General features: G+C 43.0%; 1 protein-coding gene across 1 annotated transcript; it reads right to left on the bottom strand.

Annotated features, from left to right (window-relative positions):
* Positions 1 to 5561: 5561 nt before the first annotated feature.
* On the bottom strand, positions 5562 to 21695 carry LOC110163991 (C-type lectin domain family 12 member B). Its single transcript, XM_020929009.2, is given in 8 exon segments — positions 5562 to 6450; positions 7281 to 7396; positions 9583 to 9679; positions 9681 to 9741; positions 11463 to 11678; positions 12809 to 12892; positions 14146 to 14280; positions 21207 to 21695. Coding segments are annotated over 8 exon segments (915 nt in total). The 5' UTR covers positions 21268 to 21695; the 3' UTR covers positions 5562 to 6305.
* Positions 21696 to 27882: the final 6187 nt, after the last annotated feature.

Raw genomic sequence — 27882 nt, 5'->3', positions numbered from 1 at the left:
TAAAATGGTCACATTGGTGGGTGTGACTTTCTCTGTTTTTGGACGAACGACTTTGTAAATTTGGAAAAGGTTAGTGAAAGAATTGCCTAAATATTGTTAGTGATTCTCCAATATGAACATTTACTTTCTTAGATTAATCTATGAAGTCTTCTTATTTTTATTTTCAGTTTGTAGAAAAAATGTGTTTAAATTGTATGTATCATATTTGATACAGTAGGTCTTTGTGATTATGTTCCTCATCCATCACTATACATTTTATGATGTAATCTGCCTAATTCATGCAGTTCCATGCAGATTTAACACCACACAATTTTTAGTATTTCATAACTAAAATGTCACCTTAAAATATATATTTTCAATTATTATTATTATTATTATTATTATTATTATTATTATTATTGCATAATGGTGGAATTTTAATTTTTACATTTGTATATAAATGAAAGGTGCAGTGGTTTATTTGGTGTACCTGTCCCCCTCTTCAATTTCCACACACAAAATTATTAATAATCTGTATTTGACTGGTTCAGAGGATATAAAAGATTCACTCATTTATTTTTATTTTAACATATATTTATAATCATTTCACACACGGTGGGAAATGTAATGTACATCTGAGCATGAACAAGGACCCAAACTGTTTTCTTGCCACCACATGGCAAAATAAAAATCATCCTGCTCAGACATTTAAAAAACATAAAAAGAAATGTTCAGAAAGGTTTTTCTGAGTTCTAAATGCATCAAAGAGAATTTTGTTTGTTCCTAAAATGAACATGGTTAGGTTCTACAAAACGGCCATAAAGACCCAACGTATCAAATATGATGCATTTATTATTATTATTATTATTATTATTATTATTATTATTAATTATTTATTTATTTATTTATTTTTACATTTTCTTTCTTACATTTAGAATTTTCTGTCAGTTATTTCATGTGTCAGGCTTTATAGGGTTAAAATGTGCCTGGGGAGCTCAAATCGACGGTATTTAAACTGTAACAGCACTTGGAGGTTGTACACATGTGGAGTAGTGCTGGGGAGAGTTTGCATAATACCTTAGAAATATCTACTACAGCGCTGCCTAAAATACACTGAAATGTTTTGCATATCTCTCCACTCAGTCTTTAGTTTGTGCCTCTGCTGCTGCCTCCTTAGTGACCTGCACGAGTAAAATGAAAACTAGAAAGGATTTTGCATGTCTTTAGTTTACATATGTGACTGTGTGTGAATATATGGTAAAGGAACGAGGAGAGAAAGAGCGGAGGATGAAAACCAGGACTGTTGTGGCTAATCTGCAGCATGACACTAAACACACACTGGAAAAATGAAGTTCACTTACTTAAATATCTTGAGTACTTTTGACTAGATTTATTTACTAACTGGTCCTATACTATTTAACTTGCTTCAGTATATTTTTGACCTGATTTATAATTTCAAGATAAGATTATTTCTGCTTATGGTTCTCTATACAGATGTAAAATAAAAGTTGTAACTTGTGAGGTCTGTGGTATTGACTCTGGTGATTGGGTGATTGTTTTAAAGATTGTACAGGCAGAAAATCTCACAGGAGTCTTTTTTCTTTTGAGTGAGGATCAGCAGTTCACAAGCTGTGGCACAGTTCCCCCTGGTGGTACTCGGGAGTGTTGCACTTTAAGGCTCCATTTCCACTGATATTTATTACTGGTGTTTTTAGGAGTTATTTTATTCAGTCTATATATGAATGATCTTCTTGAAATGTGTCCAAATGTTCACATCAGCCATGACCACTGTTGGGCAAGTGACTTTAAAACTGTAATGTGTTATTTATTACTTATTACTGTCATTTCAAAGTCATTTGTTACATTACAATATTACTGTATTTAAAATGTAAGGCATTACATGACTATTGCAGCACTTTAAGTTACTCTCACCAAAATAACTGCGAAGATGCTTAACTTCTGCGCTGCGTATGGACTGAACCAGGACTAAACCAGGACTAAACCAGGTCTAAACCAGAGCTGAACCAGGACTAAACCAGGACTAAACCAGGACTAAAACAGGTCTAAACCAGAGCTGAACAAGGACTAAAACAGGACTCACTGTCAGGACGGGCTCGAAGGTGACCGCAGGAGAAAGGAGCGGCTCTGCTCCGCACCTCATGGAGGTAAGAGCCGCTGTCGCCCGATCACGCTTTATGGACACCCTGCTGCGGGGGCTCGCGGCCCTGATTTCAGCAGCTATTTGCGGGGACCCAACACAGTGCAAGACTCTACTACAGCGCATAACTTCTACCTTCCTTCATCATATCCAGAAGTCCAACTTTTTGTGTGATGGTTACATCTTCCTCTGTCTTTTGGGTGTGAGCACAAGAGCCTTTGTCGGTGCAGAACATTTCGTCGACATTGTGGGTTTTGTCGGGGAGAAAACTTGCAAACATACAGCACTTCAGAATCACACTGATACAGATCAAACATTTATTTAAATTTGACAGCTGAACACATTCTGTACTGTACAGGAGACAGGAGTCCCTTAGCCAATCAGGACACAGCGGGAGGAACGCAATACGTGTTCATACACTGTAAAAAGAAAAAGCATGCAAAAGTGCACACAAACAGCGAGACCGCAAAAAGTGAAAGCGCGATAGAGCGAGGGACGACTGTAAACCAGGTCTAATCCAGAACTGACCCAGGTCTAAACCAGGTCTAAACCAGGTGTAAGCAGCGTAGAGTTCTGCGTTGGTCCTTTCGCAAGCAGTTAACTGACGGTGTACGTGGCCGCATCTCTGGTGTTTCACCACTGCTGATATTGCTGTGATTATAGTGAATTTCTATGAAGAAAAACCCACAACTTCAATCCAGGTTAAAAAAGTATTGTAATGCGCGTTACTCACATTTGTACCAAGTACAAATTGAGTAGTCTGTTCCCTGTAATGCCACATTACTGCGTTACAGCAAAAAGCAATGCATTGCAGTAATTCGTTACTTTTATGACACGTTACTCCCAACACTGATCATGACTCTTATCCAAAAGTGGGTGAAGAACTCGTGCTTGCAACTCAGTATAAAGAAAACTGTCTGCATGATGTTCATTAAAAAAAACAACTGAGTTCCACTGGTGCAGTGTTTGTGTGGACGGGGTGGAACTCAGCCTCGTCAAAGAGTTTAAATACTGGACCTGGGACTGACGTTGGACCCCACATTGACATTTTTTGACTGAACATCATGCAGTTTTCTTTATACTGAGTTGCAAGCATGAGTTCCTCACCCACTTTTGGACATGAGTCACGGCTGATGTGAACTGAAGCGAGTTAACAGAAGCTGTTCTGAAGCTTCTTGTACAGTTTTGGCCTGTGTAAAGATCAGCATCATCAGCGTACAGGTGGACACTGACATTTGGACACATTTCAAGAAGATCATTCATATATAAACTCAATAAAATAGCTCCTAAAAACACCAGTAATAAATATCAGTGGAAATGAAGCTTTAAAATGCAACACTCCCCAGTAATGTGCTTTGTTGACCTATTTGTATGATGTTTATTGTTTTTTTAATCTTGTTTTAATGTTGTACAGTACTTTGGTCGACTTTGGTTGCTGACTCTAAATGCGGCACAAATGTTTTTACGCTCCATGATTGTGTCTCATACAGAGTTTTGCAGAACCACACGGTCACTTGCTGCTGGCACAAAACTCAAACCAGTCAAAAGAAAAACAAAACTGTAAAAAATATTGGACAAGAAACCACTCTCATTTCACCACTGCACAATTTTAGACAAATACAACTTGCTTCATTGTAATAATTGTGTTGATTTTATATATGAAGTTTTGTATGGACTTGCCCCTCCTCTCTTACAGGATTTTATTAAAACAAAGACCGGAGGAACTGTGAGCTCCACACAGATGCACCACATTTGGACAAAGTGTGTCTCAGGCTACATTTATATAATGACGGTCTGAACAGAAGATGCAAAAGTGGCGTCGCTTCTTCACTTTTTATTCCACGTTTAGACAAGTGTTTTCAGGAGGAAATCTGCGTACATATGGTGACGCAAAAGTGTGTGGAATTGGATTGTGTGTGTTTGTACTTAAAGCAACAAGAGCATCTTTGGACATAGAAGTTTTCACACCACACGTTTTCATCAGCTCCTCCTTCCACAAAGTTGTCCCACCATCGACTGGTTCTCCAGGTCTCGTCCGTATCCGTCTGACTCGACTGTGACGACCTGATGCATCCAGAATTTGAGGTGATTGCAGATCCTTCTCTGTTCACTAATCTAAATTACCTACTGTAAGTTTATTAGAAGTTTATAAGACTTGAAGGTCCGACGCATGGAAATGATCCAACATGTTTGTTTCTGTGCACTGTATAAGATAAGATATGTCTATAATAAATAATAGCTTAAAAATAATTTTAAAAATAGGCTTTAAAATAATTGCACATGGATATAACTGAATGACACATGTTCAGTGTTAACAGTGTTTGTTGTACAGTCTGACAGCAGCAGGAAGGAAAGATCTGTGAAAACTCCTTCACACAGCGAGGGTGAATCAGTCTCACTGAAGCTGCTCTCCAGAGCAGACAGAGCGTCCTGCAGGGGGTCAGACTCATGGCCCAGCATAAAGATGACCTTAGTCAGGACCCTCCTGTCCCCCACCTCCTGCACTGAGTCCAGAGGACAGACCAGGACAGAGTTTGTCCAGCTTCTTCCTCTCCCTCTCTGTGATGCTGCTGCTCCAGCAGACCACACCGTACAGGACGGCTGATGCCACCACAGAGTCATGTATGTGACGTAAACGTGTACACGACGTGAGCAGATCTGACCAGAGTTTTGTGTCTTGGGCAGTGTAGACGGAAACATTACGGCAGAGTGTATTCACCTTTTCCACTCTGGAGGGTGGTTTCACATTTTTGTGTTTTTAAGCCCCAAAAATTGTCACGGTCTAAACAAAAGGCACTTCCGATAAAATATTTTGTCATTTTTACCCACAGGCGTTCTCGTGTAAACAGGCCCTCAGTCAGAGGCACTAAATTCTGGAATATTCTCCCACTATCAATAAGAGAGACTCCAACACTGAACACTTTCAAATCCCACTTGAAACAGGCTAAAGGGAAAACAGACTTGTAGACACGTTTAATGTAAAACTCTTGTTATTGTTTTTGTTTTTTTTGTTAAATGTGTGGTGTTTCCTGCCGAGGGACTACAGACGGAAATTAGCATTTTTGTTATAATCTGTCAGATTTACGCTGCAATGTTGTAAATGTTCATTAATATACACTGTCCCTATTCAATAAATAAATACATAAATAAATGATTTACTTTTAATTATTGAAAATTGTTTTGATTCTGACCTATGTTAATACTTCAAATGTTCAAATTTGGTTTAGTATTTTTTGTGATGTATAATTTTACCTGACAACTCTATTTTACACAAGGGTTTGTTGCATTATTGCCATACAGTTGAATGTTCTGTCATAAAACCACACTGATTATCATTATTATTATAAGATGTTTTTATTATTATTTTTTAATTTCATCATCTGTAGAGGGAGTGAGAGCAAATTGTCAAAAACAAAACTGAACCTTATTCAACGTTTTAACATTTTAATATGAACAATAAACGCTAACACGGTGATCTAAATCTGTGTGTTTAATATCTTTAAAATTCTTGCATGGAGTTTATGTTTACATGTCTACATTTTTATACAGAAAAATAAAAATACTTGTTCGCACCACTGCTCTTGTTTTACTTAACGGTTTAAATACGGAGTGAAAGATGAGTTGCAGTAGTAGTAATAGCAGAAGTTGCAGTAGTAGTAGAAGTAATATTAGTTCTGTTTTTTCATACTTTTTGAAATAGTTCTAGTTGCGACAGTAGTAAAAGAGGTAGTAGCAGTAGTAGTTGTAGTACTAGTAGTAGCAGCAATAATTGGCAGTAGTAGTAGAAGCTGTTGTAGTAGTATATTATTAGTTCTACTTTTCATAGTTATTGTTGCAGAGTAGAAATGGTAGTAAGAGAGGTAGTAGCAGTAGTATTTGTAGTACTAGTAGTAGCAGTAGCAGTAATAATTGGCAGTAGTAGTAGTAAAAGCTGTTTTAGTAGTCTGTTTAGTTTAGCAGTAATATTAGTTCAATTTTTTATACTTTTTTTGTCACAGAAATGGCAGTTTTAGCAGCAGTGGCAGTAGTAGTAGTAGTAGTAGTAGTCGTAGTATTAGTAGCAGTAGTAATATTAGTAGCAGTAGGAATAGTAGCAGTAGTAATATTAGTAGCAGTAGGAATAGTCATAGTTGTACATTTGATTTGGTTTGTAGTAATTGCACAAGTATCAGTTGATGATGAGTGCTTTACTTTCACAGATGAACCTGTTGTTCATCTCGTTTTTTGCAGGATCCCAACTCTCCGTCACGTTCTGATTCGGGATCATCAGAGCTTTGGGACCAGTGTCTCCGAATTCTTTCTTCATCCAGAACCTAACACAACACAGAAAATTACACACAAAAACGTCTAAGGCACAGTGTGATTGGTCGAACAGGTATACACACTCCACCCCACTGAACAGTTTAGTATGTGTATACAAAGCTTTTGGACATCAGCCATCTGAGTGTACTATGCACAGTGCTGGGCAGTAACAGATTACATGTTCCAGAGTTACGTAATCAGAGTACAAATTATGAGTAACTGTATTCAGTTACAGTTACTGTTTCAGTGAGTGGTAATTAGATTACAGTTACTTGGTTGAAATAAATGGATTACACAGCGGTATTTTTCTGTTTTCACATTTTGGGCTATTCCCTTCCTTTTTTTTTTTTTTTTTTTTCTTCAGTAATTCACTCATTGCTGGACACTAAAATCAGGTCTAAAACCAGGACTAAACCAGGTCTAAACCAGGACTAAACCAGGACTAAACCAGGTCTAAACTATGTCTCAAACAGGATTTAACAGGACTAAATCTCCGTGCGGACTGTGTCTCCTCGTCTTCTATCAATACTATTTCTAATTTGGTTAAGTAAAGACTGTTTTTTTAAATTTTCTTTTAGCAGACAAAACGTCTTATGTGAAGATATCCGAGTCTTTGCTTCTCCACAGCAAATCAAGTAATTCAAAGTATTCAGATTACATTACTCACTTTAAATAATTTAATGGATTATATTACAAACTACATTTTGGGGTATGTAATCTGTAATCTGTAGGGGAATACATTTTAAAAGTCACCTTCACAACACTGACTATGCACTGAATAAAACATACCATAATGTTGAAGAGGACAGCGTCCCCCGGTGGTTTGAAAGAGCAGACTCACCCCAGTGTGTCCTCCCGTCCATCGTCCCACACCCACTTCCCATTCTGCTTTGACAGACCGATCCAGTATCCATGGTAGTCGTCATAGTAATGTTTGATGTTTGCATGTATGAACTCCTGTTAATCACAACACAATATTTACACCTAAAACTACAACTGTGTTCATGCAGATGAGTCCAAAGGCCTATGCACTGTGCACTATGACTGTGGCGAGTCTCTACAAGTCAATACAAAAACACAAACTTTGATATGAATCTTGATCAAATCTGGCTCCAACAAAATCTTGGTGTAGATGTTTTAAATAAAACGGGTAGTACTCAGTTACATTTACCAGAGGTGGGGGACTTGCAAGTCATGACATGGACTCGAGTCAGACTTGAGTCACTATTTTTAGGACTTGAGCCTTGACTTGATAAAATAGACAAAGACTTGGGACTTGACTTAGACTTGAGCCCAGTGACTTGAAAAGATTGATGCTTTTCTTAAAAAATATATATGTTTTTATAAAATACTTTACAGTTGATAAATGCAGTGCTCAATTTTACAGGAACAAACTGGAACATGTCCCTCCCACTTCTGTTTGTTACTTTAGATGTAACTGAAGTACTGTGATATGACACCTCAAATGTACTACAGTAATATACAGTACAATGCAGTGAAACAGAGGGAACTACATAGAACATGATCCTTCTATTTCAGTGCAGACGACTTGACAAAATAACTGTTGTTAAACACTTTTACATCTGAATTCTTTCTGTTCTGACTGTAATGATTTGCTCTCTTGTCAAGACATTAAAAAAGGAAAAAAATAGCATTTCTCCAACTCTTATATAAATACTCACATATAAATATACCATGACTTTTTAAGTACAATTTAGTTTAAAAGTCAAACTGCAAAAATCTAAACTATATTTGGTACTTTTTTGATTTAAAGACTTGAAATGACCTGAAGCTCAAAGCAGAAGACTTGGACTTGACTTGGACTTATGAGCCAGTGGCTCGAGACTCGACTTGGACTTGTCTGTATTTGACTTGGGACTTGACTCGGACTTGAGGTCAAAGACTTGAGACTTGTAAAACAAGGACTTGGTCCCACCTCTGATATTTACTTTATATTCTACTTTATATTCAGCTGAGTAAGATAATGTACTTTTCAGAGTACTTTTTACTCCTACTTGACAATATGAGCAAAAGTTCTGGTTCCTCTGCACCAAGTACAAGTGCCAAAAGCTTCATGTTGACAATATGAAACGATTTGAACATTTTTGTCTCTATCTGTCCTTCACATATGATGCAGTTTTTCACATTTTTCATGTTATTCTAAATATGTGCATAAACTAATGTTATTATCAGGAACATTTATCTAGAATTATCATAGGTTTTATTTTTTTTTTTTGTTTCGTATTTCATTTCATTTTCAGGAAATGTGTTTTTTTTTTTTTTTTAAGTTTCTGTGTCTGCTGCAGACATCTTCATGTTACTCATTATTTATTGCAAAATGCACCCAAAAAGTGTCCCAAGCTCAAGTCCACGCTGTGTCCCACAAAGGAAAGGGCTGTGTGGGCTGTAGTTTCTAGTATAAAAGTCTAGTGTAAAAGTTTGTATAAAAGTTTGGTAAGGAGCAAAATGATTAGCATGAGAGGCTGCAAACACATGGACACACAGTGTGTTTTTCCATTTTCCACCTGCTTTATAATAAACCCATACAAACAGATATAACACTGGAGAAAATAGTTTAAAAAAAAGCCATTCTGAGAGAATGAAGAGAAGTGGAAAACTGAGACTTGTCCAGCGTCTATAGGTGATAACTGAGGGAAAAACCAAGTAGTTGTGCGTCCTGCTTAGCAAACTCAGTCATTTTACTTTTGTTATGGATCCGACCTGGACGACTGAGGGATTACACACACATCTGTGTGATATTATTCATTTATGATGGATTTTCTAAATCAGGAGCAGGCAAAATAAGTCTGACAATTACATTCTGAAATCTTTAACTATTGGCCTTTAGGGATAAAAAGTCTTTCATATTGTCAAAAGATATTGAGATATACAGTATATTGTCTATCAAGATATGAAAAATTATAGAGATACAGATTTTTGTCCAGATCGCCCAGCCCAACTTAAAATTATAAATTTACTCTTGAGTAGTACTTTTGACAAATAAATGCTCTGTACTCAATATTAGTTTGAAGTAATGTTAGTCTTACTTGAGTACAATTTATCTCTGTCTGTGCTCCTCTGTTTTTGGCAGACTGTCCATCTTTAGCCTGAATAAAATTAAAGAGTTAAACCGTCTGATTCACCTGCTCCTCGATTGAGTTAATAACCACCAGTCCAGAGATGGCGCTCTTCTCTTTGCAGTAGGTCTGGCTCCTATCCCAGGTTCTCCACCCATTGTTCTTCATAAAACAGGTAACAACTGTTCTGAAAGAGCAGCCACCCATCCAAACATGGACGACACTCTGAAACGACACCAAGACGTGAGGGTCCGGAAGGTTTAAACTATTAAAACTCCCCCACAAGCATGTTTCAGGGGGAGAGCGAAAGGGGAGGGGCGGGGCCTGGAGGACTAAAGGGGAGAGTGGGGGGTGGTGTATGGAGGACTAAAGGGGAGAGGGGGGGGTGGTGTCTGGGGGACTAAAGGGGAGAGTGAAGGGGGAGGGGCGGGGCCTGGAGGACTAAAGGGGAGAGTGGGTGGTGGTGTATGGAGGAAGGGGAGAGGGGGGGGTGGTGTCTGGGGGACTAAAGGGGAGAGTGAAGGGGGGGGGCGGGGCCTGGAGGACTAAAGGGGAGAGGGGGGTGTGTCTGGGGGACTAAAAGGGAGAGTGGGGGGTGGTGTCTGGGGGACTAAAGGGGAGAGTGAAGGGGGGAGGGCGGGGCCTGGAGGACTAAAGGGGAGAGTGGGGGGGTGGTGTCTGGGGGACTAAAGGGGAGAGTGGGGGTGATGGTGTCTGGGGGACTAAAGGGGAGAGTGAAGGGGGGAGGGGCGGGGCCTGGAGGACTAAAGGGGAGAGTGGGGGGGTGGTGTCTGGGGGACTAAAGGGGAGAGTGAAGGGGGAGGGGCGGGGCCTGGGGACTAAAGGGGAGAGGTGTCTGGGGACAATGGTGTCTGGGGACTAAAGGGGGAGTGAAGGGGGGAGGGGCGGGGCCTGGAGGACTAAAGGGGAGAGGGGGGGTGGTCTGGGGGCTAAAGGGGAGAGTGAAGGGGGAGGGGGGGCCTGGAGGACGGTGTGGAAACAGGGGGGGCCTGGAGAGAGGGGTGGTGGTGTCTGGGGGACTAAAGGGGAGAGTGAGGGGGTGTCTGGAGGACTAAAGGGGAAAGTGGGGGGGTCGTTTCTGGAGGACTAAAGGGGAGAGTGAGGGGGTCGTTTCTGGAGGACTAAAGGGGAGAGTGAGGGGGTGTCGGAGGACTAAAGGGGAAAGTGGGGGGGGTCGTGTCTGGAGCACTAAAGGGAGAGTGTGGGGGGGGGGTGTCTGGAGGACTAAAGGGGAGAGTGGGGGGGGTGGTGTCTGGAGACTAAAGGGGAGAGTGGGGGGTCGTGTCTGGAGGACTAAAGGGGAGAGTGGGAGGCGGTCGTGTCTGGAGGACTAAAGGGAGAGATGGGGGTGTCTAAAGGGGAGAGTGAGGGGGAGGAGGGGCGGTGTCTAGAGGACTAAAGGGGAGAGGGCGTGTCTGGAGAACCAAAGGGGAGAGTGAGGAGGGAGGAGGGGCGGTGTCTAGAGGACTAAAGGGAATAGTGGGGGGGGGGGGGGCGGTGTCTGGAAGACTAAAGGGGAGAGTAGGGGTGCGGTGTCTTGAGGACTAAAGGGGAGAGTGAAGGGGAGGAGGGGTGGTGTCTGGAGAACTAAAGGGTGGGTGTGTGGGTGTGTGTGTGTGGGGGGGGTTCTGGAGGTATTAAAAAACAGTGGTATAAACACAGGTATACAAAGGGCTTTAGTGTGTAGAGTTTGGTTTATTGTTAGGGGGTGAACACAAGGGACTGTTTGATTTTCCCGTATCCATGGAGACTGTGGAAGAGGCTAGCTAAGGAGCTATAGACATTTGAGATGCTAGAGGTGTCGGCAAATGTGAAATACTCAAAGGGAATGAATCATTTCATTAGAGTCTGGGAATTGAACCAGAGACTGTGTTGTACTGTGGCGTGTTCTCGTAGGCTACACTATCTGACCAGCTCACACTTACCTTTGTTTGGACAGAAGTCACTGACGGGGAACCGGCTGAAGTCCAGGATGACTTGGAGGGTCCAGTTGAGTTGGTCACTCTGTTGGTAAAGGTTGTGGGTTAGATTCTGTAGCTCTGCCCATTGGCCCTTGAGCCTCACAATCTCCTCCTGGAGCAGGGACATCTCTGAAGACAGGCGCAGGTTCTCCGAGTGCTGCTTGGTCGTGGATATTGACACTGAAACATTAATATGGACTAAAGTCATTAATAAGATGGGAGCAAGAGTTTCACTCTGATTCTGACTCAAACAATGAAGTTTAGATTCACCAAAGTTTGGGGAAAGGTCAAATACTCTAAAACTAAATACTGTACTGTATAATATTTTCTGTTGGTAAAGACTCCGTTAGGCCTCAGGCTCACTCCACACCTTAACCTAAGTCCTTGTTGAAGACAAACATCGTCTTTCATTGAGGCTGCAGACACAGGCCTCGTACCATCTGCTCATGTGTTGTGTATTTTCTCTTCACATAAATTATTTTAAGCTGTTCAAGAGAAAAGAGACCATCTGAAAGTGTCCCAGACGCCTTTGGAAGGTTGTACCTTAATATGGCCAGAACAGATCTCTTTATGTGACCCTGCGTGGGTACATACTGTACCGGCCCTATGGACACGAGGCTCCTCAGAGCTGCTCAGACCATAGACTGTAGATATAAATGGTCATAACTAACGTGCTAGCTGCTGTGTTTCAAATAGGAAGTTCACATGTGGCTCTTCTGGCTCCTTCTGATCCCGGCTCCCATTGACTTACATTGTCAGTGCTGTGGCTCTTCTCTCTGTACCTGCTGCTGTGAGCGTCGTCATTTTGGTCTGAAAATGTTTATATTAACCCACGACACATGATCCTGTTTTTCTTTCACTACTTAAAAAAAAAATCAGATTCATAATATGGAGCCTGGCTCCAAATTTGTCCGTGTAACCGCTTCATTTGAATGAAGCTGAACCTTATGTGTGACGTCATGTTTCTTTATACAGTGCACTGGAGCTCTGTAAAAGGTTAAAGACACAATCTGACTCACAAGTGTAAGTATAAACCAGAACTGAAGCAGGACTAAATCAAAACTAAACCAGGACTACACTGGCTCTAAAACAGGTCTAAACCAAGACTAGAGCAGGACTAAAGCATTTCTTTGTGTAATAATTCTATCCTAAATGGATCTTGATCTTGTTTCTCGTGCTGTTGTGTTGTGTATTGGGGTTTACACTTGTATGTTCAGTACTGGTTGTGGTTGTTTTGAAATGTTCTTTACAAATACATGAGACTAAAGTGAGGATGAAGAGCGCCCCTAGAGGCCGCTGAGTGTACTCACAGTAGATGAGTCCTGCAGTGCTGCCCAGAAGAACACACAGACACACGAGCAGCACCGAGAAGACGCACATGGGACGCACACCACCTGCAGGACATAACACACACATGAACACACACGCACATGCACACGCACATGCACACGCACACGCACATTACTGAGACTTCAGGACAAACCAGGTGTACATTGGTCTAAAATTGTTATTGTTTTTCAGATTTACTATTTTGTATTTTATTTTTGTTATGCAAATTTCTTTTTTTTAATTTGTAAAATTAATAAAATGAATAAATATTGAAATTACAGAAAGTACAGTTTTGTTTTGTTTTTGTTTTGTTTTTTTTGCGTCATTCAGGGAGGTTTTGTTTCTTCATTCACAACTCTCCAGTGTTGTCACACTGTCGTTGGGAAACATGACATAATGTGAACATCTCACAGAAAACAGCCCTACAGAGACTAAACCAGGACTAAACCAGGTCCAAACCAGGTCTAAACCAGGTCTAAACCAGGACTAAACCAGGTCCAAACCAGGTCTAAACCAGGTCTAAACCAGGACTAAACCAGGTCCAAACCAGGTCTAAACCAGGTCTAAACCAGGACTAAACCAGGTCCTAAACCAGGTCTAAACCAGGACTAAACCCTAAACCAGGACTAAACCAGGTCCAAACCAGGTCTAAACCAGGTCTAAACCAGGACTAAACCAGGACTAAACCAGGTCTAAACCAGGTCCAAACCAGGTCTAAACCAGGTCTAAAACCAGGACTAAAACCAGGACTAAACCAGGACTAAACCAGGTCTAAAACCAGGTCTAAACCAGGACTAAAACCAGGTCTAAACCAGGACTAAACCAGGACTAAACCAGGTCTAAACCAGGACTACACCAGGTCTAAACCAGGTCTAAACCAGGACTAAACCAGGTCTAAACCAGGACTAAACCAGGACTACACCAGGTCTAAACCAGGTCTAAACCAGGACTAAACCAGGTCTAAACCAGGTCTAAACCAGGACTAAACCAGGTCTAAACCAGGACTAAACCAGGACTAAACCAGGACTAAACCAGGTCTAAACCAGGGACTACTAAACCAGGTCTAAACCAGGTCTAAACCAGGACTAAACCAGGTCTAAACCAGGACTAAACCAGGACTAAACCAGGTCTAAACCAGGTCTAAACCAGTTCTAAACCAGGACTACACCAGGTCTAAACCAGGACTAAATCAAGTCTAAACCAGGTCTCAACCAGGACTACACCAGGTCTAAACCAGGTCTAAACCAGGTCTAAACCAGGTCTAAACCAGGACTACAGCAGGTGTACAGCAGGTCTACAGCTCCTGACAGATACAGACCTTTCTGGTGCGAGGCTGGAGGTCGTGGCTCTTTGGGTCTGTCAGTTCTCACACTTGTTTGGTTTGGATTTTGCTCGGCCGACTCTCCCTTCTTGATGTTCACCTCTGAATAAACAGTTTGTTCATCTTTAGTCTCTGAAAAATAAAAACACATGTACGTAAAGTCGGGAGTCTAACCCACAACCTCCTTACTGAGAGGAGAGGACAGGCTAACCACATCCAACCAGGCCTCAGTCAAATGAAGCTCACGAGGCCAGCACTTACAGGAGCAAATTTTAATTTTATATTAGGGACAGGAATTGATTTATGGGCAAAAAAGTGAAGTTCAAAACACCAGGATCATGTAGAGCGTTAATACAAACATTTAAGACCAAAATGAGGAGCCTGACAGCAGCAGTGATAGACAGAGGGGCCACATTTTCTCAGTACAAAGTGAACTAGAGCCAGAGTCGATGGAGCCGAAAGTGCCCCCGCGCTCAATTCCTCCATCCATTTTCTTCCGCTTATCCGGGGCCGGGTCGCGGGAGCATCAGTCTAAGGCTACGTTCAGACTGCAGGGCTTAATGCTCAATTCCGATTTTTTTTGTGAAATCCGATGTTTTTGCGAGGTCGTTCACATTTCCAATTAAATGTGACTTATATGTGACTCCAGTGTGAACATTAAACGACCCGAAAGTGTCCCGCATGTGACACTGGAGACACGACGACGTCAACCGCAGCGAGCGTCTCTGTGTTTACAGAAGTTGTCCAAACATGGATGCAGCATCGAGCACCTGGAGATTTTAAAGGTTCTCTTGTACTGGAGCCAGAACATGAACAACTGACTTGTTTTAAAGAGGAGAAGGACGAGGTTTTTGGTCGTGGTGTTTTGTGGGACAGTGGCAGCGACGTCTGTTGAAAGGAACGTGTGGATGTGGAGACGGAGCCGAGAGTGGTGAGTGGTGATGTGCTTCACTTCAGTGACACAGAGTTCATTAACAATTTTCGCCTACTTCAGTGCAGAATAGTGACGTTTGAGGCTTGTTGATAACGTGTAGGTCGGATGGATGCGCTTTGACCGTTCAGACTGAAGTCACATGTCAAAAGATCAGATATGTATCGGTTTCAGGAGCACATATCCAAGTGTCCTGGGTCACATTTGAAAAAATCGGATCTGTGTGGTTCAGACTGTCATTAAAAGATCAGATACAGGTCACACAGGGGCCAAAAAATCTGATTTGGGTCACTTCAGGCTGCAGTCTGAACCCAGCCATAGTCCCTCCAGCATGTCTTGGGTCTTCCCCGGGGCCTCCTCCCAGTGGGACATGTCTGGAACACACGCCCAGGAGGCACCAAGAACAGATGCCCAAGCAGCCTTAACTGGCTCCTCTCTATGTGGTGGAGCAGCGGCTCTACTCCGAGCTCCTCCTGTGTGACTGAGCTCCTCACCCTATCTCCAAGGGAGCGCCCAGCCACCCTGCAAAGGAAACTCATTTTCTCAGCGATTGTATCCGCGATCTCGTCTTTTTGGTCTTTACCCAAAGCTCATGACCACAGGTGAGAGGATGAACGAAGACTGACCGGTAAATCTTCACCACAACGGTCCGATACAGCGACCGCATCACTGCCAACGCCGCACCGATCCGCCTGTCAATCTCACGCTCCATCCTCCCGAGATACAAGACCCCGAGATACTTGAACTCCTCCACTTGAGGCGGGGAGGCTCACTTCCTAAATATACCATATTTTTATGATATTATAGTCACACTTTTTTTCCTCATACTCCAGTGCAACTTCTATATTAAAATGTTCACACTGACAGCCTCAAAAGGGCTCTCTAGTCTTGTGTGTGAGTATCTGCTGCTCCTGTTCCTCCTGAACCACTGCCACTTCACTCTACTGCACATGTCTCCTGCAGAAAGAGCCTCTGTCCTGTCTGTATCATGTCAGTCAGTTACTTCTGTACCACTGAACCCTTAGCATTTAAACAAACTTGCCCCCCAAAAAGAGAATCATATTTTGCAGATACAAGCTGCAGGTAGCGAAATCTACAACTGAAAACAGTAATCGAGAAGCAAAAAGAAAGTTTGGAGCGAGAAACTTGTGACACTGGGAGTGTGCAACATGCAACTTTCCTGAAGTCTTTGGATGAATCAACAAAGCCTGGACTTCAGTGACACCGAAACCATCCTGTCGGGATTCAGAAAGACTGGAATAACCCTGCGTTTGATTTTCCTTCCGAATCGGTTTTCCAAGGAAGTTGCCTAGTGACATGCGTGACACCCCCTTTTTTCTGGGAAGGCACGACTCAGACCTCAGTGGTGGAAAAAGTCGATCGAGCAAGGATTCTGAGTCAGAATCCAAGACAGCTGTGCCCACTGTGGTGTATAAATATGAAGTGTTTTTATTGGGTTTGGACACTTAAGTGGTTTAAATGACTCATATTACTGCAGTACTTTACTGTGTCTGTATCACTGTCTGTGGGTTTGGTAGTAATACTGCAGTACTTTACTGTGTCTGCATCACTGTCTGTGTGTTTGGTAGTAATACTGCAGTACTTTACTGTGTCTGCATCACTGTCTGTGTGTTTGGTAGTAATACTGCAGTACTTTACTGTGTCTGTATCACTGTCTGTGGGTTTGGTAGTATTACTGCAGTACTTTACTGTGTCTGCATCACTGTCTGTGTGTTTGGTAGTAATACTGCAGTACTTTACTGTGTCTGTATCACTGCTGTGGGTTTGGTAGTAATACTGCAGTACTTTACTGTGTCTGCATCACTGTCTGTGGGTTTGGTAGTAATACTGCAGTACTTTACTGTGTCTGTATCACTGTCTGTGGGTTTGGTAGTAATACTGCAGTACTTTACTGTGTCTGTATCACTGCCTGTGGGTTTGGTAGTATTACTGCAGTACTTTACTGTGTCTGTATCACTGCCTGTGGGTTTGGTAGTATTACTGCAGTACTTTACTGTGTCTGTATCACTGCCTGTGGGTTTGGTAGTATTACTGCAGTACTTTACTGTGTCTGTATCACTGCCTGTGGGTTTGGTAGTATTACTGCAGTACTTTACTGTGTCTGTATCACTGCCTGTGGGTTTGGTAGTATTACTGCAGTACTTTACTGTGTCCGTATCACTGCCTGTGGGTTTGGTAGTATTACTGCAGTACTTTACTGTGTCTGTATCACTGCCTGTGGGTTTGGTAGTATTACTGCAGTACTTTACCACATCTGTGGGTTTTTGAGTCTGTGTTGTGGTGAGACTCTCTGAGTTCGACATGTGAAATATAAAAATACACTTAAAGCTCAGACGTGACGTCAAATCCGAGGTTCAAATGGGAGTCAGAAGAAAATCAAACACAGTTTTTTTGAATCTGGTTATTTCTGTTCTGATTTCACTGATGTTGCTGTTGTTCCATTGTGTAAGAATGTGGATTTGTTACTTGCCCAAAACAAATACATAAATCAATCAAATCATTTCTAACTGGAACTGATGCTGAGTCTGACGACAGCGACACAGAAGAGGAAGCGGCGCTCTGTTTACCTCTGGAGGTCGAGGAGTTGTTCAGAAGTGACACAGAGGATGAGGAATTGAATGGATTTAGTGATTTGGAGTGAGATGGAGAGTTTGTTAAACTTGTTCTGTTGTTTATGTTATATTTATCTGAAGAACTGTTCATCTGTGACGTTAACAGTCTGTTCTTCTCTCTTCTGTTGTTATTACTATACTAAATTCCCCCCCAAAAGTGTGACTTATATGTCTTTTTCTTCTTCATTACGCATTTTTGGCTTTGCATTGAACTGAAGCGGGTCCCTTCTTGCTGTGAGGTGCACCTGTTATTCTGCCTTTTGTCTCTTTAGGAGTTCTGAATAAACTTTCTAATAAAATTTCCCATTGAAAACAGAAGTAGTAGTTTGCACATGTTGCATCAGTGTGAAGGTTTGGACTAAAACACTGTTCCTCTTTGATAAAAACAGGAACCAAAAACAGAGGCATTCGAGTGGTAAGGTCAGATCTGTGGAGAAGGTGACGCGTCCAAGCACATGAGAATACCTTTTCTCCAAGCTACATCTCCATGGTGACAAACAAGTGGGGATTTACTAGCAGTGTTGGGGAGTAACAGATTACATGTACCAGAGTTATGTAATCAGAGTACAAATTATGAGTAACTGTATTCAGTTACAGTTACTGTTTCAGTGAGTGGTAATTGGATTACAGTTACTTTGTTGAAATAAATGGATTACACAGATGTATTTTCCTGTTTTCAACATTTTGGGCTAAACCAGGACTAAACCAGGACTAAAACCAGGACTAAACCAGGACTAAAACCAGGACTAAACCAGGTCTAAACCAGGACTAAACATGGACTAAAATCAGGACTAAACTAGATCTAAACCAGGTCTAAACCAAATCTAAACCAGGACTAAAAACAAGTCTAAAGTAGATCTAAACCAGGTCTAAACAGGTCTAAAACCAGGTCTAAACTAGGACTAAACTAGATCTAAACCAGGTCTAAACCAGGTCTAAACCAGGTCTAAAACCAGGTCTAAACCAGGTCTAAACTAGATCTAAACCAGGTCTAAACCAGGTCTAAACCAGGTCTAAACAGGTCTAAAACCAGGTCTAAACCAGGTCTAAACTAGATCTAAACCAGGTCTAAACCAGGTCTAAACAGGTCTAAAACCAGGTCTAAACCAGGACTAAACCAGGACTAAACTAGATCTAAACCAGGTCTAAACAGGTCTAAAACCAGGTCTAAACCAGGACTAAACCAGGACTAAACTAGATCTAAACCAGGTCTAAACCAGGTCTAAACCAGGTCTAAACCAGGACTAAACTAGATCTAAACCAGGTCTAAACAGGTCTAAACCAGGTCTAAACCAGGTCTAAACTAGATCTAAACCAGGTCTAAACCAGGTCTAAAACCAGGTCTAAACCAGGCTAAACCAGGACTAAACCAGGACTAAACTAGATCTAAACCAGGTCTAACCAGGTCTAAACCAGGTCTAAAACCAGGTCTAAACCAAGACTAAACTAGATCTAAACCAGGTCTAAACCAGGTCTAAAACAAGATTAAAACAGGATTTAACAGGACTAAATCCTGCTGCGTGGACCATGTCTCGTCTTCTGCAAATAATATTTTTAATTTGGTTCAGAAAAGTCTGGTCTTTTTATTTTCTTTTAGCAGATAAAACTTCTTATGTTAAGATTTCCTCATCGTTGCTTCTCTTCAGCAAATCAAGTAATCCAAAGTATTCAGATTACGTTACTCACTTTAAGTAATTTAATGGATTATGTTACGAACTACATTTTGGTGTGTGTAATCTGTAATCTGTAGGGGATTACATTTTAAAAGTCACCTTCCCAACACTGTTTACGGCCATGTTTTCCTCTGTCACCTTTATTCAAATGATTTATGAAATATTTTGACCGTGTTTGTGATAAAATTCTGGAATTCAAGCTTCAACTTTGAGCAAACAAAAGTAAATATGCAAAATTCATAAAAAGATTAGATTATTTGTATCATTTTTTAATCGGTATCACTACACAAATTAACAGCACTTGTGTGAAATACTTTTACTTTTCATTTTTAAAGTATATTTTTGAACAGGTACTTAAATACATTTACATACATTTTTTCATGTGATACTTTTACTTGAGTAACTTTTAACTTTTCCTTCACTTGCTTGTCTCCATGGTAATGTTACCGCTTTGCCTGGAATGTTCCACAGTTTTGGCATTGCACCATCTCAAGGCAAGGTACGAGTAAGATCTGTGGAAAGGCTAGTCTACTTTCAAGGACTTTTGGAGCAATAAACATCAACAACATTTGTAATTGAATAAAACAAGATGAAGAGGTTTAATAGCAAACTGTGGTGTCCTAACAATGAGAAAAGTTACACAATGTATCTTTAGGTAATAAAATAAAGTACTGCATCCACCTCTGATTAAAGATTATTCAAACATGTCAAACACAATCACTCCAAGTCTGGGTGAGGAAATAGGGAAAGGAAACAGCAATAATGTGGTTTAAAGTCCTGGTTCAGTCCTGGTTCAGTCCCGGTCCAGTCCTGGTTCAGTCTAGTTTCAGTCCTGGTTCAGTCTAGTTTCAGTCCTGGTTCAGTCTTGTTTCAGTCCCAGTCCAGTCCTGGTCTAGTCTTGTTTCAGTCCCGGTCCAGTCCTGGTTCAGTCTAGTTTCAGTCCTGGTTCAGTCTAGTTTCAGTCCTGGTTCAGTCTAGTTTCAGTCCTGGTCTAGTCTTGTTTCAGTTCAGTCCTGGTTCAGTCTTGTTTCAGTCCCAGTCCACTCCTGGTCTAGTCTTGTTTCAGTCCTGGTCCAGTCCTGGTTTAGTCTAGTTTCAGTCCTGGTTCAGTCTTGTTTCAGTCCTGGTTCAGTCTTGTTTCAGTCCTGGTCTAGTCTAGTTTCAGTCCTGGTTCAGTCTAGTTTCAGTCCTGGTTCAGTCTTGTTTCAGTCCCGGTCCAGTCCTGGTCTAGTCTAGTTTCAGTCCTGGTTCAGTCTAGTTTCAGTCCTGGTTCAGTCCTGGTTCAGTCCTGGTTTAGACCTGGTTCAATCCTGGTCCAGTCCTGGTCCAGTCCTGGTCTAGTCTTGTTTCAGTCCTGGTCCAGTCCTGGTCTAGTCTTGTTTCAGTCCTGGTTCAGTCCTGGTCCAGTCCTGGTCTAGTCTTGTTTCAGTCCTGGTCCAGTCCTGGTCTAGTCTTGTTTCAGTCCTGGTTCAGTCCTGGTTTAGTCTTGTTTCAGTCCTGGTTCAGTCCTGTTTCAGTCCTGGTCTAGTGTTTCAGTCTTCAGTCCTGTGTCTCAGTCCTGTTCAGTCCTAGTCTTGTTTCAGTCTGGTTGTCCTGGTCAGTCCTGGTCTAGTCTGTTCAGTTTCAGTCCTGGTCCAGTCCTGGTCTAGTCCTGTTTCAGTCCTCAGTCTGGTCTAGTTTCAGTCTGGTCAGTCCTGGTCTTAGTCTTATTTCAGTCCTGGTCCAGTCCTGGTCTAGTCTTGTTTCAGTCCTGGTTCAGTCCTGGTTTAGTCTTGTTTCAGTCCTGGTTCAGTCCTGGTTCAGTTCTAGGATGTTCCTTACCCGTTTGCGGTGGTGGTCTGTTTTGGAAGACCACGGAAATGTACTGCACATCGTCCTCCATCTCCCGAATCCAGTCTCGGTTTAGTCCTGGTTTAATTCTAGTTTAGTCCTGGTTTAGTCTTTGTCTTTCTTCCAGGTTTAACTCTTGCTTAGCCCTGTTAAAGACCTGCTTTAGTCCAAGCTTGGTCCTGGTTTAGTCTTTGGTCTTTGGTAGGGTCTTTTTTCCCTTCTCCCAGGTTTTGCCCTGTAGTTAGTCCTGGTCTAGCCCTTGTTGTGACCTGGTTTAGTCCTGGTTTACTCCTGGTTTAGTTCCGGTCTCTCTCTGTGTTTGATTACATTGTGAGGCATTTGTGTTTGACCAAAAACCACCAAATGTCACGTTACGCAAACTGGGCTCACACACAGAGGCGTACAAGAGCCTGCAGGGTAAATGTATATGCATATGTGTGTGTGTGTGTGTGTGTGTGTGTGTGTGTGTGTGTGTGTGTGCGTGTGTGTAAATGACATGTGATGTTCTGTTTTTAAATAGAGGAACTAGGATTTATAAGTGGATGTGTTTTTTTAAATAGGTGTGTACAAAAGAGATAAGAAAAGGACACACGTGCTGATGAGGAGAGGACTAACCCAGAACTAAACCAGGTCTAAACCAGGACTAACCCAGGACTAACCCAGAACTAAACCAGGACTAACCCAGAACTAAACCAGGTCTAAACCAGGACTAACCCAGGTCTAAACCAGGTCTAAACCAGGACTAACCCAGAACTAAACCAGGTCTAAACCAGGACTAACCCAGGACTAACCCAGAACTAAACCAGGACTAACCCAGAACTAAACCAGGTCTAAACCAGGACTAACCCAGAACTAAACCAGGTCTAAACCAGGACTAACCCAGGACTAACCCAGAACTAAACCAGGTCTAAACCAGGACTAACCCAGGACTAAACCAGGTCTAAACCAGGTCTAAACCAGGACTAACCCAGGACTAAACTAGGACTAAACCAGGACTAACCCAGGACTAAACCAGAACTAAACCAGGTCTAAACCAGGACTAACCCAGAACTAAACCAGGTCTAAACCAGGACTAACCCAGGACTAAACCAGAACTAAACCAGGACTAAACCAGAACTAAACCAGAACTAAACCAGGACTAAACTAAAACTAAACCAGGACTAAACCAGGATCAAACCAGGTCTAAACCAGGACTAAACCAGAACTAAACCAGGACTAAACTAGAACTAAACCAGGTCTAAACCAGGTCTAAACCAGGTCTAAAGCAGGACTAAACCAGGACTAAACCAGGTCTAAACCAGAACTAAACCAGGACTAAACCAGAACTAAACCTGGACTAAACTAGAACTAAACCAGGTCTAAACCAGGATCAAACCAGGTCTAAACCAGTACTAAACTAGAACTAAACCAGAACTAAACCAGGACTAAACCAGAACTAAACCAGGACTAAACTAAAACTAAACCAGGACTAAACCAGGATCAAACCAGGTCTAAACCAGGACTAAACCAGAACTAAACCAGGACTAAACTAGAACTAAACCAGGTCTAAACCAGGTCTAAAGCAGGACTAAACCAGGACTAAACCAGGTCTAAACCAGAACTAAACCTGGACCAAACTAGAACTAAACCAGGTCTAAACCAGGTCTAAACCAGTACTAAACTAGAACTAAACCAGGTCTAAACCAGGTCTAAACCAGGTCTAAAGCAGGACTAAACCAGGTCTAAACCAGGACTAAACCAGGACTAAACCAGAACTAAACCTGGACTAAAACAGGACTAAATCAAAACTAAACCAGGTCTAAACCTACATGAAGTCTAAACCAGTTTGTCTGTTTTCTTATCCCCAAATACACTACCAGTAAATAATCTTACTATTCACGTCTCTTAACTTTATCAACACAAAACACAAATATTCACGTGTGCAGGGTAAAAGTCTGGTTGGAGTACGATGTGTTAGACGTGGTTCATTTCCCCGAACAGTGACGCGTCCAACTCAATACAAGCAGATAAGCCTCATTTAGCCCGAGTTTAAAATATAAAGTCCATGTTTGGCTTCAGTGACTCATTCCGACAGAGACCCAAGAGAACAAAAGCACACTGTTGAGTCTGTTTCCTAATTTGCATCAGTCATTCTCGTGCGTGTCCCTTATCCGTGTGACAATCTTTCTATTATTTCCAAAGTCCACACACAACCAGCTGCCAAAACATTTCCAAAAGATGTTTCGCTTTTCATACACCATGCTGGGGGTGTTCTACATGTATGTCTATCGGTGGGATGTTCAGCAGTTACTAGTGTTGGAGTCAAGAGCGCACCAATCGAGACCAAGACCAGTCCGAGACCACAGGGTCCCGAGACCGAGACAAGACCGAGACCTCTGAGAGTCGAGACCGAGACCTCTGAGAGTCGAGACCGAGACCTCTGAGAGTCGAGACGAGACTCTGAGAGTCGAGACCGAGACCTCTGAGAGTCGAGACCCGAGACCTCTGAGAGTCGAGACCGAGACCTCTGAGAGTCGAGACCGAGGCAAGACCTAGACCTCTGAGAGTCGAGACCGAGACCTCTGAGAGTCGAGACCGAGACCTCTGACAGTCGAGACCAAGACCTCTGAGAGTCGAGACCGAGACCTCTGAGAGTCGAGACCGAGGCAAGACCGAGACCTCTGAGAGTCGAGACCGAGACCTCTGAGAGTCGAGACCGAGACCTCTGAGAGTCGAGACCGAGACCTCTGAGAGTCGAGAGAGACCGAGGCAAGACCGAGACCGAGACCTCTGAGAGTCGAGACCGAGACCGAGACCTCTGAGAGTCTGAGAGAGACCGAGACCTCTGAGAGTCGAGACCGAGACCTCTGAGAGTCGAGACCGAGACCTCTGAGAGTCGAGAGACCGAGACCTCTGAGAGTCGAGACCGAGACCTCTGAGAGTCGAGACCAAGACCTCTGAGAGTCGAGACCGAGAGCAAGACCGAGACCTCTGAGAGTCGAGACCGAGACCTCTGAGAGTCGAGACCCGAGACCTCTGAGAGTCGAGACCGAGACCTCTGAGAGTCGAGACCGAGACCTCTGAGAGTCGAGACCGAGACCTCTGAGAGTCGAGAGACCAAGACTCTGAGAGTCGAGACCGAGGCAAGACCGAGACCTCTGAGAGTCGAGACCGAGGAGACCGAGACCTCTGAGAGTCGAGACGAGACCTCTGAGAGACCGAGACCTCTGAGAGTCGAGAGAAGACCGAGACCTCTGAGAGTCGAGACCGAGACCTCTGAGAGTCGAGACCGAGACCTCTGACAGTCGAGACCAAGACCTCTGAGAGTCGAGACCGAGGCAAGACCGAGACCTCTGAGAGTCGAGACAGACCTCTGAGAGTCGAGACCAAGAGACCGAGACTCTGAGAGTCGAGACCAAGACCTCTGAGAGTCGAGACCAAGACCTCTGAGAGTCGAGACCAAGACCTCTGAGAGTCGAGACCAAGACCTCTGAGAGTCGAGACCGAGGCAAGACCGAGACCTCTGAGAGTCGAGACCGAGACCTCTGAGAGTCGAGACCGAGACCTCTGACAGTCGAGACCAAGACCTCTGAGAGTCGAGACCAAGGCAAGACCGAGACCTCTGAGAGTCGAGACCGAGACCTCTGAGAGTCGAGACCAAGACCTCTGAGAGTCGAGACTCGAGGAGACCGAGACCTCTGAGAGTCGAGACCGAGACCTCTGAGAGTCGAGACCGAGACCTCTGAGAGTCGAGACTGAGAGTCAGACGAGACCTCTGAGAGTCGAGACCGAGACCTCTGAGAGTCGAGACCAAGACCTCTGAGAGTCGAGACGAGGCAAGACCGAGACCTCTGAGAGTCGAGACCGAGGCAAGACCGAGACCTCTGAGAGTCGAGACCCAAGACCTCTGAGAGTCCGAGACCGAGACCTCTGAGAGTCGAGACCGAGGCAAGACCGAGACCTCTGAGAGTCGAGACCGAGACCTCTGAGAGTCGAGACCGAGACCGAGACAAGACTCTGAGAGTCGAGACAAGACCTCTGAGAGTCGAGACAAGACTCTGAGAGTCGAGACCGAGGCAAGACCGAGACCTCTGAGAGTCGAGACCAAGACCTCTGAGAGTCGAGACCAAGACCTCTGAGAGTCGAGAGACCAAGACCTCTGAGAGTCGAGACCAAGACCTCTGAGAGTCGAGACCGAGGCAAGACCGAGACCTCTGAGAGTCGAGACCAAGACCTCTGAGAGTCGAGACCAAGACCTCTGAGAGTCGAGACCAAGACCTCTGAGAGTCGAGACCAAGACCTCTGAGAGTCGAGACTCGAGCAAGACCGAGACTCTGAGAGGAGACCAAGACCTCTGAGAGTCGAGACCAAGACCTCTGAGAGTCGAGACCAAGACCTCTGAGAGTCGAGACCGAGGCAAGACCTAGACCTCTGAGAGTCGAGACCGAGGCAAGACCGAGACCACAGGGTCCCGAGACCGAGACAAGACCGAGACCTCTGACAGTCGAGACCGAGACCTCTGAGAGTCGAGACCGAGACCTCTGAGAGTTGAGACCAAGGCAAGACCAAGAACAGACTGAGACAAGACCGAGACCTCTGAGAATCGAGACCGAGACAAAACCGAGACCTCTGAAAGTCGAGACCGAGACAAGACCAGGACTAATCCAGGACTAACCCAGGACTAAACCAGAACTAAACCAGGACTAAACCAGAACTAAACCAGGACTAATCCAGGACTAAACCAGGACTAAACCAGGTATAAACCAGGACTAAACCAGGTCTAAACCAGGACGACAGGAGAGTCGAGACCGAGACAAGACCAAGACTTTTAAAGATCAAGACCGAGACAAGACCAAGACCTCTGACAGTTGAGACTGAGACAAGACCAAGACCAGACCAAGACAACACCAAGACCTCTGAGAGTCGAGACCGAGACAAGACTGAGACTTTTAAAGATCGAGACTGAGACAAGACCGAGACTTTTAAAGGCCTTTTATTTGAATGTTACAAGATTACCATTATCTACACATTTACAATTACATTTAAAAACGAACAAACTAAAATAAAAATACATTGTAATTAAATACTCATGATTTATTTTCCAAAGTCACAGGAAGCCACAACAGAAGGATGAAAGAGCCGCACGTGGCAACTCTCACAGAAACCAGACTTAAAACCACATGGCTAATTTGCATAAACTAAGTGGAGGAAAAAAAAAAAAAAAAAAAACGCTCTTGTGCACTGATGTGGTTCAGCTTCTACTAAAAGACATGACTCAGTGGAATATAGATGTTCTGTCTGTGACAGAGGGATGTTGATGGTGAAGGTGAGTCTGTTCTGTGTCTGTGTCACGATGTTTTCAGAGATCAGACGTGTGCAGGTTTATTGCAGATGCGGCGAGAACGGGAATGAAAATTACAATTCTTTGCGGGAGCGAGTGGAGCAGGACTGCACAGTGCATTTATGTGTCCTAACAACACATAAAAACAGATTTTATAATAAGGCAACTCACACAGAAACAGTAAAATTAGAGATTAAAAATAAGATTAACACGATTAAAAAACATAACGCGCTAAATATGACTAATTAATTAATCGCAATTAACGAGATCATTTGACACCCCTAGTTTTACACTGATATTTAGCCTCGGAACATTCATTGGACGTAATGAAATCTGATCACACTCGAGTGTCGAAGTGTCAGACCTCGAGTCCGAGACAAGACCGAGACCAAGCACCATCGAGACGCTCAAGTCTGAGACAAGACCGAGACTAAGACCATATCAAAGTGGTCTCAAGGCCAAGACCGGTCTCAAGTACTACGACACTGACAGACACCATGGTGGCAGAATGTACACGTTAGAAAACACAGACAAAAACCACAAACTACAAACTGGATTTAAACAGCACATTTTCAGGAGCCTGCGGTCAATACGAGTGTTCATGGTCCTGTTTGTACGGAAGCTGAGAGGGGTCACAACAAACGCAAACGCCGCAACAAATACAAACATGACACCACAACAAAAAGCCACAACACAACAAAAAAAAGCCACAACGGAAATGACCACTGGACTCTATTTTAATGCAAACGCTGCAACAAATACAAATGCCAGAACACAAACGCAAATGCCACAACACATTAAAAAGCCACAACACATCAAAAAGCCACAACGGAAATGTCCGACGGACCGATCAAGTGGCAAGTGAAGAAGAAGAACTACAACGTGAAACGAAAAATGATAAAACAATAAATTACTTTTACTTACGTTTCCAACTTCTCTGTTCCTTTACTTTTCACGTTGTAGTTCTTCTTCTTCACTTGCCGCTTGATCGGTCCATCGGAAAATAGAGTCCCACGGTCATTTCCGTTGTGGCTTTTTAATATGTTGCGGCTCTTTGATGTGTTGTGGCTTTTTAATGTGTTGTGGCATTTGCATTTGTGTTGTGGCTTTTTAACGTGTTGTGGCTTTTTAATGTGTTGCGGCGTTTGCGTTGCGGCTTTTGCATTAAAATAGAGTCCCGCGGTCATTTCCGTTGTGGCTTTTTTTGGTGTGTTGTGGCTTTTTTTTGGTTTGTTGTGGCTTTTTGTTGTGTTGTCGCATTTGTATTTGTTGCGGCATTTGCGTTTGTTGTGACCCCTCTCGGCTTCCGTATGTTTGGGAGTTTGATTTTCAGATTAAGTCTAACAG

Source organism: Boleophthalmus pectinirostris, unplaced genomic scaffold, assembly GCF_026225935.1.
Source record: "Boleophthalmus pectinirostris isolate CB_2022bp ecotype Guang Dong unplaced genomic scaffold, ASM2622593v1 HiC_scaffold_6, whole genome shotgun sequence".
In the NCBI taxonomy this organism is placed as follows: domain Eukaryota; kingdom Metazoa; phylum Chordata; class Actinopteri; order Gobiiformes; family Gobiidae; genus Boleophthalmus; species Boleophthalmus pectinirostris.
The sequence above is the reverse complement of the archived record's forward strand: the minus strand, read 5'-3'. Positions and strand labels throughout refer to the sequence as shown.